This window comes from Zootoca vivipara, chromosome 6, assembly GCF_965207765.1.
Source record: "Zootoca vivipara chromosome 6, rZooViv2.hap1.1, whole genome shotgun sequence".
NCBI classification, from domain to species: domain Eukaryota; kingdom Metazoa; phylum Chordata; class Lepidosauria; order Squamata; family Lacertidae; genus Zootoca; species Zootoca vivipara.
This window is the reverse complement of record NC_142589.1, coordinates 69,644,530-69,666,053: the sequence shown is the minus strand read 5'-3', so window position 1 is coordinate 69,666,053 and position 21,524 is coordinate 69,644,530. Positions and strand designations below refer to the sequence as shown.

The window sequence follows — 21,524 nt, the reverse complement described above, 5'->3', positions numbered from 1 at the left end:
ACCTGTACTTGCTTCAGAGGGCGTGTGTGGTTCACATTGCTGAATGCAGAAGTGCATATTATCTCTCCCTGCACAAGGATTGCTAGCATGTCGTGCCTACAGCCTAGCCTTGAACTTGACAGGCTAGTTTTCTATTTGCAGGGACTTTTATTTACTTATATGGAGGAGCATTCAGCCACATGAGCTGCAACCTGCAGTCTGAAGTGGTACAGCCCAGCCCAGAGCTGTACCAGCTCAGCCAGAGCTCAGCCGGGAAGCGCCTGAGAACAGCAGTGAGGCTTTCCAGGCAATGTGACAAGGCAGAGCTGCAGGTGGGGAGGTGCATCTTACTCCAGCCCCTCTCACGACTCCCTTCTCATTCTCACCAGATCCATACCAGGTCCTGGGACCCACTAGCAGCCGCTTGGCAAACCCAGGTGGGTCCAAACATCTCTTTCTCTTGGGGAGTTAGAGTAAGGTTACCAGACGTCCCCGTTTCCTGGGGACAGTCCCCGGATTTGCAAATCAGTCCCCATACAAAATCCATTGAAGTTGAAAACTGTCCCCGGATTCATTGAAGAAAATCTGGTAACCTTAAGGTTAGAGGGTGTGTGCAGCCGGGCTCATGGCACAAAGGTGCCACAATGGGGAAAAGAAAGCTTCGCCTGTTGAATCTCCTTCTAAGGCTGGGAAAGGGCAGGGAGATAGCAAATAGGTGCTTGCAGAGCCGAAAGCTCCCACCCGTTTAGCAAGCCAAGCTGTTTGCTGTGACAAAAGCTTGGGCAGAAGAAAATATGGGAGCGAGGAGCAATGATGTGCCATGTTCAAAAAAGCCCAATATTGGTCTCCAATAGAGATGGGGAACCTCCGGCCCTCCGGATGTCATCGGACTACAACTCCCATCATCCAGTGGTCATGGATGATGGGAGTTGTAGTCCAGCAACATCCAGAGGGCCGCAGGTTCCGTGGCCCACAGCACCCGCGTTAGACCTGCCCTCTTAGCCAGTTGCTGACCAGCTTCACAGACAGTTCGGAGCTCCCACCTTCACCTGCAACCCCGACTCTTAACCAGGCCCCTTCTCTCCCCTGGCAGGCAGTGGTCAGATCCAGCTGTGGCAGTTCCTCCTGGAGCTGCTGTCGGACAGCAGCAACGCCAACTGCATCACCTGGGAGGGCACGAACGGCGAGTTCAAGATGACGGACCCCGACGAAGTGGCTCGGCGGTGGGGTGAGCGCAAGAGCAAGCCCAACATGAACTATGACAAGCTGAGCCGGGCGCTGCGCTACTATTATGACAAGAGCATCATGACCAAAGTGCACGGCAAGCGCTACGCCTACAAGTTCGATTTCCAGGGCATCAACCAGAGCCAGCAAGGGCAGCCGGGCGAGCCTGCCCTCTACAAGTACCACCACACGGACCTGCCTTACCTCCCGCCCTACCACCAGCAGAAGGTGGGCTTCGGCCTGGGCCACGCCGCCCAGATGCCCACCTCCCCCACAGGCTTCTTCGGGCCCACCTCCCCCTACTGGAATTCCGGCGGGGGCAACATCTACCCGAACCCCAACGTGCCCAGGCAGCCCGGAAGCCACTTGAGCTCTTTCTTTTAGTCCCCTTGATGCCTCCGGGGCCCTTGGAGCTACTCGGACTCCTGCGGCAGCCAGCAGAGCTCATTGTTCAGACAGTAGCTGAGCCCCAAGACTGTGAATTATCCTGGGTGGTGTGGATGAGGGTCATGCCACCAGGGGGCACCCCTCTCATCTCCTTTGGCACTTAGCGCAACACCCATCTGATCTCCTCCTTCGCCACTAGGAGGTGCTGGACTTGGCTGGAACTTCTACAGCACAGATAGGGAGCCCGCAGCTCTCCTGTTGGTGTTGGGACTACAACTCCCATCGTCCTTGACCCAAGGCTGGAGATGATAGGAATTGGAGTCCGGCAACATGGGGAAAGGGCCATAGCCGCCCCATCCGTGGCTCCCGAGCGAACGACAGAGCCTAATAAGGGCCTCAAATTTGCATGCACCATAGCAGAAGGAACTTGAGGTTGCAAGAGACGTTGAGCTGTTGCTACTTGCTTGGCATCTAGGGTGTGAATATGCCATAGTCACCCTTGTAGAACTTAGCAGAGAAGACAAAACTAGAATGAGTTGGCTTTGGCAGTCATTGGCTCTGGCTCCTCCTACTGTTGGGCTCCCTGCTTTCTGTCCTATCGGCCCCAATGGGCCACGGAGGAGGTCAAGCCTCTGTGTTAGACTAGCAGCTGCTGGGGGAGAAGAGACACTGACATACAGCCACAACAGTAGCAGCGCCGTTTTCTCTTGGAACATCAAATTCCACTCTCTGTTTCCAAACCCTGGGGTGACAATAGAAGCAGCATTTTCCAGCATGGCGTTGATGGTTGAAAAGGGCCTTTGCTCCTGACGCGCATTTCCAGTGTATTTGGGCAGTGCGGGGTGGGGGGGGGGAAGGTAGCAAGTGCTTATTGGCTAGCACTCATGCCATCACCACGGCTGCTTTTGCCCCCTTAAGCCAGCCCATGTTTTTTGCAACTATTTTTAATGTTTTAATGCTTAAGGTTCACAGTTTTAATTTGCCAGGTGGGTGGGTGGGTGGGTGGGTAAGGAAAAGGGAGAACATTTATATTCCTATTTTTTAAAAGATGCATGTGTGGCAGTTTTAAAATAAATATTAAGAGACACGAGCGGTTAAGAAGCGCATGTTTATGCATATCAAGATGAGCTGAGCTGAACACTGCAGGTGAACAACCTACAGTGACCTCCACGAAATGGTCTTCACCATTCTATGTGATTGCAAACCTCAAAGCACAATGGTTAGACTGAACTCCGTTGAGCTGAGCAAGGCTCTCGAGTGGGCTATTTCCCAACCCCTTTCCAAAGTCTGGAGCACCTATTGCCTTCTCATCTGTACTAAAAGCACTCTGTTTCCTTCCAGAATCCCTACAATGGTTTGGAGTCATGCTATTTTGGGGCAGCATGGCAAATTAAAAAGTCAGCACTCCAGATCCAGCCCTACTAGGGTGAGGGTCAGGGCAGGTATCCCTGCGGATCCTGGACAATCACTGGTGCTCTAACAAGTGCCCCAGGGTGCCTTGTGGTGATGCCAGGCCTCATGCTGGGTACTGCAAATTTGCCTCTCTAAACAGTGTGTGGAGGCAATCTATTAAGAATGGAACATATATTGGTTTTCAATGACTTTAGCAATCTCAGGGTCTCTGGAGGACCGTCTTTAGGGGAGGATGTTGTTGCTTGGAGATGGGTCACTTCCTTTCACAGAACTACAGTTCCCAGAGAAGCAGGAAAGACTACTAAACCTCTTTCAGTTTATAATGTACATATATATCAGAGGTAAATAAGCATGTGATCTGAGCATGCAGCAAACCACTTGAAGCTGTAAAGTGGAATGAGCATTTTGTTATATAATGCTCTCCCATGAAAGAGATCCCTGCAAGTAAAAATTCCAGCGCAGAAAGGAAGTTTCTGTTTCAGGCTGTTCCCTGCTCTGCTAGGTTTCTACGTGCAGGGAGAGTGTTGCTGTTGTTTTACATATGGGATTGTTGAAAATAGGATTCCTCCAGCTGCAGTGGTACAAATCATAACCTCAGCCTCTGGCTCATGCCGCTGCCTCCCAGGAGCAAGAAGGAGAGGCACGGTAAACTCAACCTATCTCTTGAATAATATAGGCAACAATTCAGATAAACAAGAGGAGATGCTACAACAATCTGGTGTGGGGGTGGGGGTGGGGTGCTGAGAGTTGCTAGGAGATGCTTCCTCCCTTCACAGAGCTACAATTCCCAGAGTGGTTCATGCCAGTTTTCAGGGAACTCTGAAAACTCTGTAAACAGACACTACTACAAGTCAGCCTGTGGTTTAAAGGTGTACTTAAAGGGACACTGAAGTCCAGATGGTGTGACCTAAATTACACAAGTGGTGGAATTCCCCTTTATTTGCCAGCATTGCAAACTCTATCCCATTTCTGCTGCTTGTGAAAGCATACCCAAGAGGTTGCAGCCGACTAAATCGTGCTCTCATAAGACGACCTGCAGAAATCAATGGACTCAGCTGACTGTTGATTTCAATGGGTCTCCTTTCGAGTATCACTTAGTTGTAGCAGCAACCCCCTTGGGGCTGGCTCCACAGTGGCAGAGACAGAAGAGCTTGCAGCACAGGCAAAGAGATGCAAATGTCGCCCACAGGCATAATTTAGGTCACATCCGGACTTCACCTTGGCTGCCACCTTTAAGCGCCTATATGACTCAGAGTACACCTTTACGGCACACATTGGATGAGAACGGAGGCTGCTGAAAGGCAAAATGCTGAGGAGTTTGAACCATCTACTCCGGCAATGACTCTCATACTTCATAGCGATGGAATTGAGTAGCAGTAATAGCAGCATCTTACTCAAACTTCTCTTTGTCTCCTGTACTGAACTCTCCCTCATTTCCTGGAACTTCCCAGCCTGCCACCAGGTAGTTCAGCACTAGGAAGGCCTCGGGAGACAAGGAACATCTTATTAGAGAGGTTTAAGAGGACTGCAATCGCAGGAAACAACAGTTGCCCTAGCCATACGCATCCCATGTCCATCTTGAGTAGCACCAACCAGAATCCCGAATATATGAGTTTTGGAGAACCACTGCTCTTCCACTTGTGTGTCTGTCACCCACAAAACAACACCCTGAAGCTCCTTTTAAGTACTGCCCCATGGCAAGGATGGATTCCACTCATTCCTACGAACACATCTCCCTCCGTAATACAATTTCTGTTCTGTAGTGCTCCCTGCCTTGTAATATTAGTCTTCTCTGTATTAAAAGATGTGCTGTAGATGAAACTTTATGGATTTGATGGGTCTTGAGTAAACCTGGGCGATATATCAATATATATCATGAGCTCTGGGGCTATCTCAGCTGGGGGGGGACTCCCCCCCCCAGCTGAGCTACTCAAACAAGCTGCATTGTCCCTGCCTGTGAGCCTGGCTGAAGCCGCCTCAGCTCTCGAGGGGAGAGCTGGGGCAGTTTCACCTGGTGTTCTACAGGCAGAGTCCATTGCATCTTGTTTTTTCAACGTCGCGGTATATCGCCAAACTGTGATGTTTGCCTGGCGATACACTGTGATGTTGAAAAGCTGTTATCACCCAGCCCTAGTCTTGGGGAACCAAGTTACAGGGAACCAGGCAGAAGGCCTTCTCGGTAGTGGCACCCACCCTGTGGAATGCCCTCCCACCAGAGGTCAAAGAGAACAACAATTACCAGACCTTTAAAAGGCATCTCAATGCAACCCTGTTTAGAGAAGCTTTTAATGTTTGATGGATTTCTGTGTTTTAATATTTTGTTGGAAGCTGCCCAGAGTGGCTGGGGGAACCTGGCCAGATGGGCGGGGTATAAATAAATTATCATCATCATCATTATTATAGAAATACTTTGTCACTGTACCACTCGTTTACAGTGAGATTAAACGAGCCCCCCTCCCCCCCACAATCTCTTATGTAAACATAATGTTTACATGGTGTTTTGGGTGTTTCACAGCAGAACACATGCAATCTGTCATAATCCTTGCAGCAGGTCTATGGCTGCCAATAGACTACAACCCCCATCTGGCTGTGGATTATGCTGGCTGCAACTGATGAGAGCTGGAATATGAACACACAGGAAGAGCTCTTTCCCCTCCCGCGTTTTCCAGCAACTAGTATGCAGAAGCATTACTGCCTTCACCTGTGGTCTAATGTTTGGAGAGCCACAGATTCACTACCACCACACAAGAAGTCAGGATGCCAAAATGGGGGAAAAGGAAAGTACACTCAAACTTCTGCTAGGATAAGGTTACCAGATTTTTTTCAATGAATCCGGGGACACTTTTCAACTTCAATGGATTTTGTACGGGGACTGATTTTTAAATCCGGGGACTGTCCCCGGGAAACGGGGACATCTGGTAACCTTATAGTAGGAACCCCTGCAGTGTGGTTTGGGGGGGGGGGAGGAAACAGACTCGTAGGCTAAACTGGGACCCACGCCTAGGCCAAAAGGCCAGAAGCTCCCCATCAATGCCAAAGGACTTGGTTCTTTGCTGTGCAAGCCGGGTGCGTGGAGGCACACGTTTCAAACAAGCCTTGCATGATCTGCCCAGGCTTTGCATGGCCTGCAACTCCTCAAATCCTTGTCATCTCCCTTTATAGCACAGTATTGTGGCACTGAGGGTCAAAGCTGCCTTTCGAGACTTAGCTGCCACCTCCCCAAGGAACCTGACAACAGCCCAAGAAACATATGGAAAATTATAATATGGCACCTTATTCCCAGACTGACCACTGGCACACCTTACTCAACTGTGGTCTACATTGACCTATAGCAGCTCTCCAAGGTTTCAGGTGGGTCTTCCCTAGATCTAGCTGGAATTGCCAGGGATGAAATCTGGGGGGCCTTTTGCATGCCAAGCATGTGCTCTGAATCAGCTAGCAGGACACAGACTGGAATCTACTAGCAAAGGGACAGGGAACCTGCAGCCACCCAGATGTTCCTGGGATCTTGTCTCCCATCATGCTGGTTGGGACTGATTGAATCCCAACAGCTGAAGGTCTACAGGTTCCCCATCCCTGACCCACCTAGTGGATCTCTCAAGTCATTTCCAAGTGATCTCTTAAGTGGTTCTGACTCTCAATAGTTTAACAGTTGCATGTGAAAAGAAATTCACACAAAAACCTTGAACTATGCTTTGGAGTTCAGTTTTCCTCCATTCTGAAATAAGATTACCTCTGTGGAGCTCTGTTGTCCACTTTTAGAGCCAGGTGCGTGTAATTCCTGAGCTGTAGAGCTGAACTGGTATTTGCACATGGCTCTACAAAAACCCCAAAGGCCATGTTGGTAGTCTGGTTTGAAAAACAGCAATGTAAACCCCCAAAGCCTGCAGTTTACCCATTCCAGAGTTGCTATTATACATTTATATCCCCCACTTTCTCCCCCTGACATGGACTCCCCCTAAATCCCAGGGTTCCCTGCAGGAGTTCCAGATCCTTTTCCCAACAGAGGCCCGTCAGCATCTCCCCCTCTCTTCTCTTTCTCTCCCTCCCCCCATTTCTCTTATTTAATCAAGGGAGCAGAGCAGAGCCTTGTCCAAGCTCTACAGCTGCTGTCTGTCCGACAGCTTCCACCCCTGGCAGGGGTCAAAGCACCCACCTTCCTCCACTTCTCCCATCTGCTTCCTGCTCTCGTGCCCAAATCCACGGCTGCTTTTCCTGTTTGTCCAGCCCCAGGACAATGCAGACAGCTTGTCTAGGACATGCACGGCCAGAACAATGTGGGTTACGAAGCAGATGGGCCAGGCAATAACACAAGGGGGCGGGGGGGGGGGTAGATGAGAGAAGAGGCTCCTTCGCTTCCCTGGTTCTGCTCCCCTCTGCTTGTAAAAAAGAAGAAGGGGGGGGAGCAGCTATTCCTAACTCCAAGTGGGAAATGCAAGTGCCTCTACAGGTACCCTCCTCTTGCTGTTGCTTGTGGGGAGGGCAATTCCTTTTCTCTACAGTGCCCAGCCCTAAGTCTTTTAAGAAGCCAGGAATACACTCTCATATGAAACCCTTGCACAATTTCCCCAGAAGCATGAAGGGAACGGTAGAAGCACCATTTATGTCTGGGGTGTGCGAGAGAAGATAAGAGGTAGGCAACGTGACCCGCTTTTATCTCTGGCCCCCACCACAGGTGCACAGCCCAACTGGTCAACCCTGAGGAAAAGAAGCTGACTTAACAGGTTCCCTTTTCCTGGTTTACAGAACTTGGCACACCCATAGCACCAATGAGTAGAAGGCTGGTCTTAGGAAGAGGTCGGGCTATTTGGCCATCTAACCCAGTAATGACAACTCTGACTGGCAGCAGCCTCACTGCACCCCATCTTTTTAATGAGATGCCAGAGTTTGATCTTGCGACTTTCTGCATACCAATTTAAGAGCCAGTGATGGCCACCGATTTGGGTAGCCTTAGAAAACCAGACAAATTATTGGAGGATAAGCCTTCTGGTGACCACTAAACCAGATAGGTCTGTTCTAACTCTACTGCTGGGGGCCATATGCTTCTGAATAGTAGCTACTAGGAATGAGACCAGGTTGCCATTGAGATCAGGCTCTCCAATGCAGTTTTCCACTGGGCAACTGGTTGGTCACTGTGAGAACAGATTGCTGGACTAGACAACCCAGCAGGGCTTGATTAGGTTCCTATGCAAAGCATGCACTCTGACACTAAAGGATAGTTCCACGCCCCTCCCACCCCAATTTCCTCTGATAAGCTTCCAAGAAACCTCAGCATTTCCTAGAACAGCTCAAAAATAATTTTCTTAAAAAGGAGAGACGCTGCCAGTCAGAGTAAAGGCAAACAGGTTTACCTGGAAGAAGGCTGCTTTCCTAGGACTTTGACGAGGGCTCTGCTTGGAGGGGAGAGGGGGAACCTTGGGGACGTGGAGAAGAATAGGGATGGAAAGTTAAATGTTAAATCAAATAAGAGGGGGATATTAACCTCTAAACACTTTGCTTGTAAGTCGACCCTTTTGGATAAAATCTAAACGAAACAACAACAACCTGCTTTCTAGGACCAAAATGGTTCCTTTTGCACAATCGTATCAAAGGAATCACGCTAACCCTACATGTGGCTTTTCAGGGCCTCACGAGGCCCAGTCTGGCTACAAGATTCAGCCACTGGCATCACAGACTCAAGGCAATCTCTTGGGGGCTGCTATGTCCTATCTAGAACCAACATGGGGTTAGAGCTTTATGGAACAGGAAGAAGCTTTATCAACCAGGAAAGGAAGGCACTCTCCTTCCAGAAGGGGCACCACAACAAAAGGAATTGTCTAGAGCAAAAAATGTGGCAGATGGCCAATTAGCCCAGGGATGGGGAACCAGTTGGCCTCCAACTTGTACCAGCCCTGGGCAATAGCCAGGGAAGATGCAGTCCAGTAGCCTGGAGGGACACAAGCTCCAGCATCTTTCTTTAAAAATAGTGAGGGACCCACAATAGGCCATATTGGTCAGAGGGAAACTAGCGAGGGAATAACTACACAGAAGACAAGCTGAATGGATGTAGTAAGAAAAAAAGAGATACACACAACTTTATTGGGTAAGAAGACTTTTGTCCAGGGAAGTTGTCATTATGCACAAACTATCCCCCAACTGAGTTTGCAAGTTGCGACTCCTCAGCACTGAACCCACGAAGCTGCTATTAGACTGCAGAGCTCATAGGGAAGGGTTTGTCTGTGTTTGAGAAAGAGAGAACACGCACGTATCTTCTACACGGAAGAGGCCTTGGACTGATGGAGTAACAAAGCACTTCCGATCTCCTGCCGGCAGCTTCTTCCTGCGGTCTGCTTCTTCTCCAGCAGAGGGCAGGATCGAACAGGCCTACAGACACTCAATTCCTTGCTTCAATGGGTGAATAGCAGACAATGGCATCCTACACCTCGTTACCTCAGCCCCAACTTCTTCTTCTCCTTCTGTTTCTTGCGCACCACGTCAATATTGCGATCTTTCCACATGCTTTTGCGCAGCTTGATGGGCCGGCTGCCGACGTACTTTCCTGCCGCAGACACAGGAAAGTGCAGTGGGGAGGTTGGGGGAGAAGGCAGAGAGAGAGGAATGAAGGTTCAGTAAGACTGTCCTGTCCAAGCCAGCTCACCTTGTGCAGCTGGAGAAATGTGGAGCTGTTTCCCAAGACGCCCTCGGTTAATTCACTGGCTGACACCCCAGGGCTTCAACTTAATACGTTGTGCCAATAGCCTCTGGTTACGCCATCAAACAAGACAACTAATGTGGGAATTGAGCAACCCTAGAGACTTCCCCAAGCAGGAGCATCTGAAGTCAGTCATAGTCCTCAAAATATACACCAGATTAGAGGTACACAAGTATCCAGAAAGCCTTGGTGGCCAGCTCCCTCCTCAAGATATATGTCATATTACTGATCCTATTAGGTGTTGAACATCAGCAGAGTGAGCCCTCTTGATACAGTAGTTCCATCACTTCCAGAAGCTCAGTGGCTGCCACCCAGGAAAAGGCATTCTTTGTGGCAGCTCTTAGTCTGCGGAACTCCCTCCCCAGAGAGGTGCATCTGACACCTTCCTCTACAGTTCCATCACATGCTGGAGACACACCTTGTCCTTTGACACCCGAGGTGCAGTATTTTAGGACCCACCCTACACTTGTGATTATAATCTTTTTTTAATGTTGCACTTTAAATTGTTATGACCGGCCCTGGGACCTTAGGCAGTAAACAGTAATAGTATTAGTATTAGTAATAGTAATAGGCAGCAGCTTTGGAGATGCCACGAGGGCCTTCAAGACCTAACACAACAGTGCTGGCAGGTGAGGAGCTGGCCATTTCCCTGTAGTATTGAACCTTGGAAAGATTCAGAAAACAAGTAGACATATTGCTGCCTTAAATACAGGAAGCTGCCTGATACAGACTACAGCGGTACCTTGGTTCTCAAACGCTTTGGTACTCAAACAACTTAGAACCCAAACACTGCAAACCTGGAAGTAAGTGTTCTGGTTTGTGAACTTTTTTTGGAAGCCAAACATGTTCCGTTTTGAGTGCCACACTTCCGTTTTGAGTGTTAAGCTGAGGTCTGTCTGTTTTTGCTATTTATTTTGCGGCTTTTTTGTTTTGTTTTTGTGACTATGTGGAACCCAGTTCAGCTACTGATTGATTGATTGTGACTGCAGTCCATTGTTTATTGCTTTCATCAATGGTCTCGTTAGATAGTAAAATTCATGTTAAATTGCTGTTTTAGAGGTTGTTTTTAAAAGTCTGGAACGGATTAATCCATTTTGCATTACTTTCTATGGGAAAGCGCACCTTGGTTTTGGAACGCTTTGGTTTTGGAACAGACTTCCGGAACGGATTAAGTTTGAGAACCAAGGTACCACTGTACTGGGTTTGTCTACTCTGCCTGGCAGCAGTGCTCCACGATCTCAAGCAAAGGTTCTTCTCATTGCCTGCTACTTGATCCTGGAAATGCCAGGAACTGAACTTGGGACTGTCTCCATGCGAAGTGCATGCTCTGCCACTGACCCATGATCTTTCCCCCACTTCAGCAGAGCAGGGGCTCCCCTGGGAGGGAGCAATTCTAGGCCCTGTACAGCTCCTAGCTCTCCCCACCCCCTGCCCAATAGGGATCAGGTACCCCAACCCTCAGAATTCTAGGATTCTGCTTCCATGACCTGGGTCCGCAGCTCAGGTAGCGTCTCACCATTCATCTCCCGCATGGCACGGACATAGTCGTTTGGGTCCTTGAAGCTGACAAAGCCATAGCCTTTAGTCTTGCCGGTGCGCTTGTCCCGGATAACCTTGGCCTTCAGGAAGGAGGGGTAGCGGCTGAAAGCACGTGCAAGGATGTCGTCGTTCACTTCATTGCCCAGGTCGCCACAGAAGATCCGGAAATCATCTGGGGGGCGGAGAGGAAGGGAGGAAGAGCACAAGACATGAGGCTGGACAATTTGCGCTTTTGACAATTTGTTGAACCCTTTCCTGGCATAACAAGTTTCTGGGCCTCAAGATGGCGAAGTACGTGGGCAAAAGGAAAGCAGGATGATTTGCAGCAATCAAGGTACTAGTCCTCGGTGTCTTCTATGACTCCTCGGCCTTCAAACAGCAGTAAAAGTGTGTGTTATTTCCCCCAAACCTGTCTAATTTTAAGAGTTTATTATCCAAGTCTCAAAAGTCAAGTTGATGAAGTTGTTAACCTGGAATTAACATTTATTTCAAACAGAAGTTTAAATATGAAAGCATTTATTGACAACCACTGATGTCAACTAACCCCAGGCTTGAGGGAACAGTCCCTTGCAATGAGGATTCTTGCCAGTATTTTCGACTGTTCACCAACCCACCTGCAGATGGTCACTCACCGGAATCCCATTCAAGTAGGCTGGGGTCCTCCCAGCACGTCCCAGCAGCTGTGCGGATGCAGCGCTTGAGCTTTTCCTGCTTCATTTTCTTCTTGTCCTCTGGTGTGCTCTCTACAACAGGCTGGCCAGGGATGGGAAGAGAGAGAATGTGCTGATGAGGCAACAGACAACTTCAAGAATTTGTTTCAAATGGAAAATTTGTTTCTAGCCTGGTGACCTCCGAGTAGGTAGGTTGACTGAACCAGACTCTCTTTCCCCTCACATTCTCATTTACCCTGTTGGGGGAACTGGACTTGGAGGAAGGAGCTAATTTCCTTCATGAGCATAAATCTCCCATGTATGAGATAAGCCAACAGGTACAAAGTCAGTCAAGCCTGTTGCTATGGTTACAGCCCAGTGTTAAGGCATGCCAGCTCATGGTGGCCAGGTCTTTTGCTGTAGTGTGTCAGTCCGTGAGTCTGTCCATGAGTTGGGAGTCTGTGTACTTGTATTTTGTAAAAAGTCTACATACAAGCTGTATGTATATATCAACGTCTGGAGCTGCTTTACTGAAGCCTTATCTTCTGCAGCAGTAAACTGTTTTGGACCTTAAGCTGTCTCTGTGTGGTGACTGTAAGTGGGAGCAACTTCTGCCGCAGAGATATCTCACCTCACTTCCCCACCAGTTTCTGCCCATTCCTAGTGGGAAGCCACCACTGCTCCTTACCTCGACAGGTACAAATCCAACATCGGGCCCCCGGGATCGCTTCCCACCCCGCACAGGTGGCTGCTCATGCCCACGTAGTGGCTGCAGGCTCCTCACATCCACCATTGGAGCAGGCTCCGCCTCCGGCATACTTGGACCTATCACAGGCTCCTCCATCCCAACTGGCTCTTTCTCCTCCACCACGGGGGGTGGGGGCTCCCGATGCTCTTCCTGCAGATAGAAAGGGAAAGGGCTGTGATGTCTCCGGTGTAGTACACATCGGAGGCCTTTTTTCAGACGCCTCCACCTTGCCGGAACTGCCTGGCAAAGGTAATCTTAAGTGGTGCAGTTCAGCAACTTCCCGCACGGTGTCAGAAAGGATTCACCCATTGGGACACTCGGGGAATTAAACCGTGTGTGTAATGGCTAGAGCATCAGACTAGGGCCCAGGAAGCAAATCCCCCCTCAGCCATGATGCTCACTGGGTGACCTTGGTCAGTCACTGCCAAGTCTCAGCCCAACCTACCATGCAGGGTTGTGAACCATGTGCTTGAGCTCCTTGGGGAAAAAAGATGGGAAACAAATGCAATAAATAGTAATAATACAAAATAACGTGGCCTTCATTCGGCTTGCTCACTACTAACCTCTTGCTTCTTCACTGGCGGGGCAGAATACACCGTCGGAGCGGCCTGGATGACAGTGGGGTTCACTTTGGGGGGCACCACCACAGGTCGAGGAACAGGCACCAGCGGCGCCAGAGGACCAACGGGGATCCCTGGCCCAACCTAGCCAAAAAGCAGACAGCAATCAGTGTCAGTTTTGCAAGTTCAATGCTAATATCTGAAGTATGAGGCTAATCAAGTCCCCATCCCACTTTGACCCTGCAAGTCTCGTTGCTGGAGAGCTTGCGCCAAAGTTTATTTATTTCATTCCACTTCCTAATGCATTTTTCTTTCATACCTTGTAACTTTAGACTTCAAACTTAAGGATAGGGACTACCCTGTTATACTAGTGATCTGGGAGCCTTTTTTGGCTGGAGGGGGGGGGACCACACGTAAATAAAACCGAACACCAGCCACTCCCATTAAGCTTTCCCCTTGTACATGTTTGTGAAGGTTCGGTAGGAGTAAGGCAAGTCATGGGTTTTACAGCACAGAGACAGCTAAGTCACATAGTGCCAAATACTCAAGCTGTTCATTTCCAGCCTGGCAACATAATAAAGGATGTTCCCCAGCTCTCAGCCCCGGTCACCTGCCCCCGTTGGGCACATCCTGTTGCTTGATAATAGTTCTGAATCAGACTTCTAGAAAAGTAGGGTTTCTCAAACCTGGGTCCCCAATTGTTGTTGGATTACAACACCCATCATCCCTGAATGCTGGTCCTGCTAGCTAGGAATGATGGGAGCTGTAGACCAATAACAGCTGGGGACCCAAGTTTGAGAAACACTGGGCTAAAGAGAAGGCAGTTCTCTCCTGCTTCTTTCCCAGTAGCCCCATGTATTCCCCTTTGGTCTACACTGGCATGTCCCAATCTAATCCCCTCTGAGTGAACTCTGGCACAGAAGCAGAGAGCAGCCTCAAAAATCGGAAAAACAGATACCACCCCCACCCTCTCGCCAAAGAAAAAGAAACTCACCGGGGGACCAGATCTCATGGGCCCTATTCCCCCTAGGGGCGGGCCAGGTGCTCTCTGCATTGGGGGGCCCATAAGCATTGGGGGGCCCTGGGGGCCTGACATGGGGGGCCCCACCATAGACTGGTGATGAGGAGGCCGCATTGGCAGAGGACGAGGGCCACCTGCAAAAAGAAAATGCAATAATAATTAGAAAGCAGTGTTAGGCAGCACTCAGCACACTGACCAATAAAGGCATCTAAAATATTTCTGGTTGTCACAGAGGGAGCGTTGTGACTACTCTAGAGTAACGATTCTCCACACCGTTGCCTTTTCATGCTTTTATTATGTGCAGGCTATTTACAGTGCTAGAGCTGTACAGGATACATGTTTTCAGTCTCACACAGAACCCTGGAATGGGGGTTCCCATGTTTTCTTCCAACATAAGAGACGAGGCATTCCAAATCTCCTCCCCCGTTTCCGCCGGCGTAATTCCGGAACCGGAGGGAGGCAGGCTCTCCTTTCCATGTTTTCCTTCTCCCCCTCTTCCCTCTCTCTCCCTTCCTGTCTACCTTGCAGCAGAGGCTCTGCCATCCTGCCGGAGCCCTGTCCCCTACTTCCTCCTTCCCCACTGGATTCTTCCCCCTCGCCGCTGACGCTGGTGCTGGAGGAGGAACTACTACTCCTCAGGATGGAAGGGGGGTCTCTGTACCTTTTGTCCCTTACACTGGTGTTTTCTGCCCACCCAACCTTCAGTTTCTATATTCTTGGCTGGGCAGCTTAGAAGTGTAATTAAAGAGCTTTGCATTCAGAAAACATACTTTCCATTCATTGACTGGTTTATATGCTGTGGATCAAAGGGAAAGGAATTATTGGTTTTTCCTTCAGCTGAACCCCAAAAAGCCTCTGGATTCCCTGAGAGCCCCAGAGACATCAGGCTATGCAGTGATGTGCATTCAGATCTCTCTCCAACTTCTGTGCAAATGCCATGAAGCACAATAGGGACATCACGCCAAAGGCCCATCTAGTCCAACATTCTGTTCTCCTGGTGGCCAACCAGAAATCTATGAGAAGCCCACAAGCAGGACCTAAGAGTGACAGCACTCTCCAAATTTCTTATCCCCAGCAACTGGCATTCATAGGCATACTGTCTCAAACAGTGGGTGTTAAACATGGCCATCGTTACTAGCAGCTATTGATAGAAAATCCATGGGGAAGAAGGCTAACACTCTTTAAAACCACCCATGCCTTATGCTATATGGAAACATGGCTAGACACCCAATGGATTTTTCTTTTTAAGATAAACCTGCTTATCACGAAGAGTCACCGGAAGAGGATCGGTGAAAGAAAACCTATGTCTGTGCTGAATAGGAAGAAGATACATTACATCAAGGATGGGGAAACTGGCCCTCCAGATGCTGTTGGACTCCAACTCCCAACAACCCAGCCAGTATGGTCAATGGTAAAGGATGACATGAGCTGCAGTCCAACAACTTCAGGAAGCACAAAGATTCCCCATCCCTACTCTTAATGAGGAGACCTATAGTGAACCAGACTAATCCTGACCACCAGCACCTTGCCATTATCTTCAAAGCAGAGGCTATTCCCAGCTACTCAATATCCTCAACCTAGGGACTGAACCTGAGCCTTCACCCATACAAATCATATGCACTCCCACTGAATCGTGGCTTCATATCTGCCTCCACAGAATCCCACCAAACCTCCCACTCCAGGTTCCTTGCAAAACGGTGAACATAACCAACAAATAATGAAAAGATACAGCTTACCAGATCTCTGCAGAACATGAGGCACAAAGGTCGGCCGGAGGATGGGGGGCCGTTGTGGGGGGACAGCTGGAGGAAACAGAGAATGGATTTCATGGCCCTTGGACATACGAATCCCATTTCACAATCTTTGCAATCTCTGCTCTTTTATATCAACTTTGCTGTTTCCAGGCTAAATTCACAGTGCTGGCAATTAGCCTTTAAAACCCTAAATTACTGACAATCAAGTATACTTGAAGGGATCATCTCCTCCAATATGAGCCTGCCTGGCCACTTAGGTCAGCTGGAGAGTTCCTTTCTGCATGCCCTTCCTCCTTATGAGGTGTGATTGGAGGAAACACTTAAAATAACTTTCTCTATTGCAGGGTCAACAAAATGTGAATTTCTGTTTGAACACTTCCCTCTTGCTGTTCTGAAGCTAGCTGAAAACTTATTTGTTCTTTCAGGTCTACGACCTGTAGGTTCCTGAATGTTTTATTCTTAGCTCTTTTGGTTTAGTTGAAATGGGGAGCCTATGGCTCTCCAGATGCTGGACTTTCAACTCCCATCACCAATCAACACGGTCAAAGGCCAGGAATGATGGTAAATGTAGTCCAGCAATAGCTGGAGGGCCACAGCTTTCTCATTCCTATGCTGATGTGATCTTAGTGCCTTAACAATTTATTAATCTGTTTTAATTGCTTGGTTATTTTCTTAAGCACTTTGGGTGGGACACAACTTAGTATCTGACATAACTGCAGTTGCGGTAGGGAACCTGTGACCCTACAGAGGTCACTGGATTACAACTTTCACCAGCCCCAACCATGGTGGCTGAGGCTGATGAAAGCTGGGAGCCCAACAACTGGAGGGACACAGGCTTTGCATAGAATTACAAAGGCACTGGCTATATACCTGGGCCCACAAATGGCACTGGAGGAGCCACGATGGGGGCCACCACAGTGGCTGCTGCTGCTGCTCGGGCTTCCAGGCTCTGCTGGACCTGGAAGAAAAAATGAAACAAATGGCAAGAAAAGACGTCAGCAAAGTAAGATGAACAGTCAAGTACAAAAGTTTAGTATTCACACATTTATCCTCCTCACCCCAGCTTCTGTAGGGCAGCTCTGCTGCATCAGACCAAAACCCTACACTATCTGTACTCCTTGCTTCCTGAACATCAAACGCCTATCTAACTTGCAGTGGTATGATTGAAAGAGGACTTGCACATCACAACCTAATGGGTGAGGTAGAGGTAACAATGAAGAGAAAAACACAGTGTTAGTGCTATAAGAATGGTTTGTTGTAGAATTACACCACACTGTATTACCTATGTGCTAAAAAGAAATATTCTACTGTTTCAAAACACTGTTCAAAACCTAAATCGGGGTGGGGGGAGCAGGCTCTGCTGGCCATGGATTTAAGCAGCAGAAACTGAGAGCTCAGAGAGAAAATATTTTAAAGGATGAATTTCTCACTCTGAAGAACAAGTATTATGAAGCAAAGAATACGGGTCAGTCCTTAATAACTTTCCAAGGAGGAATGTAATTTGGAGTAATAAAATAATAAACATTACTACTTAATTTCTGGACCCAAGCCCAGGGCCAGACGTCAAACTTATTGGCTGGAAAAGAATCTAAAACAAAGAGCTTGTGAAGACAAAAAAATGGACAATTAGAAATTATTGGACCTCTTACATTTAAATAGGAAAAGTAAAAAGGAATGGATCAATACCCAGGACAGTAAAATATTTGAAAATCTTGGAGTAAATAATTGAATACAATTAATTACTCTTACTTCCGGTCTCCGAGCCTGAAGTCTGATACTGGGTTGGAGACTAGATTTAATTGAAGCAAAAGAACTTGAAAGGGAAAAACAAAAATAAATTCTACAAATAAACAAGGGGCAAGGTGAATATAAAATGGAAAAATAGTATAAAGAGGTGTGGGGTATAGCTATTAATGATAAATTAGCATATGCTATTAAGGTAAGACGGGGAATATGCAGGAGAAATGATTTTGAGGAGATATGGAAGATATTTGTAGAATTTGTAGTTTTAAAACGAAAAGGGGTCAAACTATCGCAAGAGGTGTTGAAATTTTGGGAGGTTGGATAGTTATAATGGAATGGTCTGGGGAGGGAGTGCACATTTTTAATTCTAATTTTTTTATTATTACTTTGCTTAAAAAAATAAAAAACCTAAATCAACACCTACTGCTTTGGCCAAAGTGGAAAAGTGACAGCACCAATATATTTTGAAAATTACAAATGTGTGATCTGAACCTCTAATCCCAAAGCCCAGCCTTCCTCATCTGCACCAGATTTCAAGGCTTCTACTGAAAGCCAGAAGCTGTTTTATATAGAGTGAGACCACTGGTCCATTTAGCTCAGCATTATACAGTAATCATGAGCAGCAGCTCTTAGGGGTTTCAGGCAGGGGTTCTCCCCCACCCTTCCCAAATGGAGATGCTTGGATTTCAACCTAGGACCTTTTGCATGCAAAGTATGTTTTCTACCGTTGAGCTACAGCCCTGCCCCTCAAAGCTGTCAAACAAGCATCCTGCAGTGCAAAAAGTAAATCTCAAGCAGACTCCTCACCTGTTGGTAGGTGTTGGTGGCAATGATGGGTCGCATGACAGGGACCGGGGGGACTGCAGACACAGCTGGCACTGCCAGGGCAACTGGGACAGCTTCTACCATAGGGGCAACAGGAGGCAAGGATACTGGAGCTCCCAGCACCTCCTGCTCAAACCTGTAAACAAGAACCCTTAGCATTTATATGATTCTTTTGCCATACAAATGCTCCACATACACCATTCCATTATTAATCTGAACAAATTCGCTTGATATTTTGATTGTTTTTATTATATCCTTGCTGAGGACCACAAAGGGCCAAGTTCAAATCCTGCCCTGCCCCCAGCCAGCAATGAAGCTCACTCTGGAATCTGCAACACCTTTCATCCTAATCAATTTCGCAGATTTGTTGAGGAGATAAAACAAGGGGAAAGGGGGCCATGGACACTACTTTAACTTCTATTAAGGCATGATATAAATACCAAATAGTAATATTAATAATAATCTAGACAAGAATCATAGAGTTGGAAGAGACCACAAGGGTCATCCAGTCCAACCCCCTGCCAAGCAGGAAACACCATCAAAGCATTCTTGACATATGCCTGTCAAGCCTCTGCTTAAAACATGAAATGTTTTAAAGTGTATTGACAAATCACACCAAGAGTTGTAAAGCAGGCTGTTTGGAGAAATATTCACTTCAGAACAAGGCTAAGGTTGGCTCTGAACTGGAAGCATCTTAGCTCGCAAGGGAGACTCGGAGCTCCCATTACCAACACTGCCCTGGGTTCCACAGCCCCGTTTCCTGGCACCTGCAACGCTTTTCTTTCCAGCGTCTTCACTGTCAATGTTGACTGTCGCTGTAAGACATGGATGGATGGAGGGAGCCCCTGAAATATCCCATCCGCTCCCATCACCTCAGGCCATGAAACCATTTTGGCTGCTCTCCGCTGCCCCTCCCCCCCAAACACAGGGCCCCGCAATGGGAGCCTCCACGGGCGCCCTCCCCGCTTCACTCACAGGGCCATCTCGGCTTCCATTTCCTTCAGTCTCTCCTCTCCACTCTTCGCGCCGCCGCCTCCTGCTGCCGCCGCCGCCGGTGGCCCTTTCCCGGGCACCCCTCCAGGCACCCCGGGGGGCCCTCCCGGCGGCGGAGGGGGCGGAATCGCCGGAGACGCCATGGCTCAAGAGCTCTTCGAAGTCGGTAGCAACCACTCCTACAGCTGGATGGACCACCGTTCACCGAGACTACCTCCGGCGCAGCGATGATGACGATATCCCCGGAACTTCCGGCGCGCCAATTTATCCCCACCGACTGTGGGAGGATAAATAGAACTTCCGATACAAGCAGAGAGCTGTCATAGGCTGTGTCTCTCTACGGTTGCAGGACGGTGTAGCTCTTTCCTTGTCATTCTCTCTGGTGAAAACTCGGCGGCAACCTACAGTACCTCGGTTTAACTACACAATTGGTTCTGAAAGTCTGTACTTAACCTGAAGCGAACTTTCCCATTGAAAGTAATGGAAAGTGGATTAATCCGTTCCAGACGGGTCCGCGGAGTACTCAACCTGAAGTGTACTTAACCCGAAGTATGAGTGTAATTGGTTCTGGAAGTCTGTACTTAACCTGAAGCGAACTTTCCCATTGAAAGTAATGGAAAGTGGATTAATCCGTTCCAGACGGGTCCGCGGAGTACTCAACCTGAAGTGTACTTAACCCGAAGTATGAGTGTAATTGGTTCTGGAAGTCTGTACTTAACCTGAAGCGAACTTTCCCATTGAAAGTAATGGAAAGTGGATTAATCCGTTCCAGATGGGTCCGCAGAGTACTTAAACTGAAAATACTCAAACCGAAGTGTACTTAAACCGAGGTATGACTCTATTTTTGTTGTTGCTAGGAGTGAGGAAAAAAGATCAAGACCAGAAGTATTGCTAAGAACTGCAGCAGTGTGACTGCGTACAGTAATTGCTAACTCTATGGACACGTCGCGTTCCTTTCCCCACAGAATGCTGGGCGGGGCTAAGCAGAAGAGGCGGTCTCAGCAGGAGGGGCGGGGCTTGGGTGCCCCCTAGTTGGAAGAAACTGAAGAGGGGGAACCTGCCCGATTTATCTGTGGGACTTCCTTCTTAGGAGGTATATAGAGGATCGCGCTGTAATTTTGCCGTCCATCTCTCCATCCAGGGAAGCAAGAGGTGAAGGGGTACCTCACAGCTAGGGAGAAGCACAGAGGAAGTTCAGAACAGCGATGGTGAAAATGCAACCTAGGGAAAGGGAGAATGGCTTGAGGAATCCCAAGGGCCAGATAAGAGAGGTGTGGAGGGCCACTATCAGCCCTGAAGGCCAAGGCTTTCATTCTTACCTTGTGTGTTTATTCAGAAGCAAAATCCCCAGAGTTCAATAGTAAATGTACATAAGTCTGTCACTTTACAATGCAGCCCTACAGATATTTACACAGCAATCTGAATCACCCTGAGTAGGACTTGCTTCCTAGCTGAACACTAGTTCCAAGCATTTCTGGATGTTTTTTTGTCCAGGTGAAGGGCTTCTCACAGTGTGAGAAAAACATCACTTTAGTGCAAGAATGCCAACTTGAATAAAATAGGGGGGGGAGCAGGTAATCCTCTCCCCACATAAATCAATAACAAGATGTGGCACAAGTGCACCATTTAATTGGCAATGACCATTAACTTTGGGGGGCTGGGGCCCCCTCAAATATTTTATTGAGGGCCTGAAGGGACGTCAGCCCCTAGGAGTTGACTCCTATGCTACAGTGCCAAAGCAGCAGTGATGAAGTCAGACCTTAAGCCTAGCAAGGAAAAAACTCCCTTCTGTAAAATGTGTTATCTAGGCTCCCGCCTCTTGCATAAGCATAGAATTCAGGGACTTTTGTCATCTGCTTAGGTAACTCATTTCAACATATCCAAACAACCTGTGGAACATTCCTTTATCATGAGCACCAAGTGGGAACTGGCCAGCTGCAAGAGAAGGCTGACTCTGATGTAGCCAGATCAGCCTCCAATCTAACACACAAGTAGGA

General features: G+C 48.3%; 2 protein-coding genes across 4 annotated transcripts in view; one reads left to right on the top strand and one right to left on the bottom strand.

Annotated features, from left to right (window-relative positions):
• The window catches only part of LOC118087502 (retroviral integration site protein Fli-1 homolog), a 37,909-nt gene extending 35,230 nt beyond the window's left edge, over positions 1-2,679 (top strand). For 2 of the 3 annotated variants that reach the window (XM_035120205.3, XM_035120204.3), the window contains exons 8-9: positions 369-416; positions 1,073-2,673. In XM_035120205.3, coding sequence (XP_034976096.2) covers positions 369-416; positions 1,073-1,587 — 563 coding nt within the window. In that variant the 3' untranslated portion in view covers positions 1,588-2,673. Of the gene's footprint in view, positions 1-368; positions 417-1,072 lie in introns of all 3 variants that reach the window. The other variant, XM_035120207.3, reaches the window with a different exon arrangement.
• A 6,364-nt stretch (positions 2,680-9,043) lies between these two features.
• RBM42 (RNA binding motif protein 42) lies at positions 9,044-19,980 on the bottom strand. The gene is made up of 10 exons (XM_035119676.3): positions 19,510-19,980; positions 18,517-18,670; positions 16,837-16,924; positions 15,949-16,014; positions 14,186-14,346; positions 13,195-13,335; positions 12,572-12,781; positions 11,866-11,986; positions 11,211-11,405; positions 9,044-9,541 (listed from the first exon to the last, which is right to left on the bottom strand). The coding sequence occupies exons 1-10, from the start codon at positions 19,668-19,670 to the stop codon at positions 9,429-9,431; spliced, it is 1,410 nt and encodes a 469-aa protein (XP_034975567.2). The 5' UTR covers positions 19,671-19,980; the 3' UTR covers positions 9,044-9,428.
• Between the last annotated feature and the right edge of the window lie 1,544 nt (positions 19,981-21,524).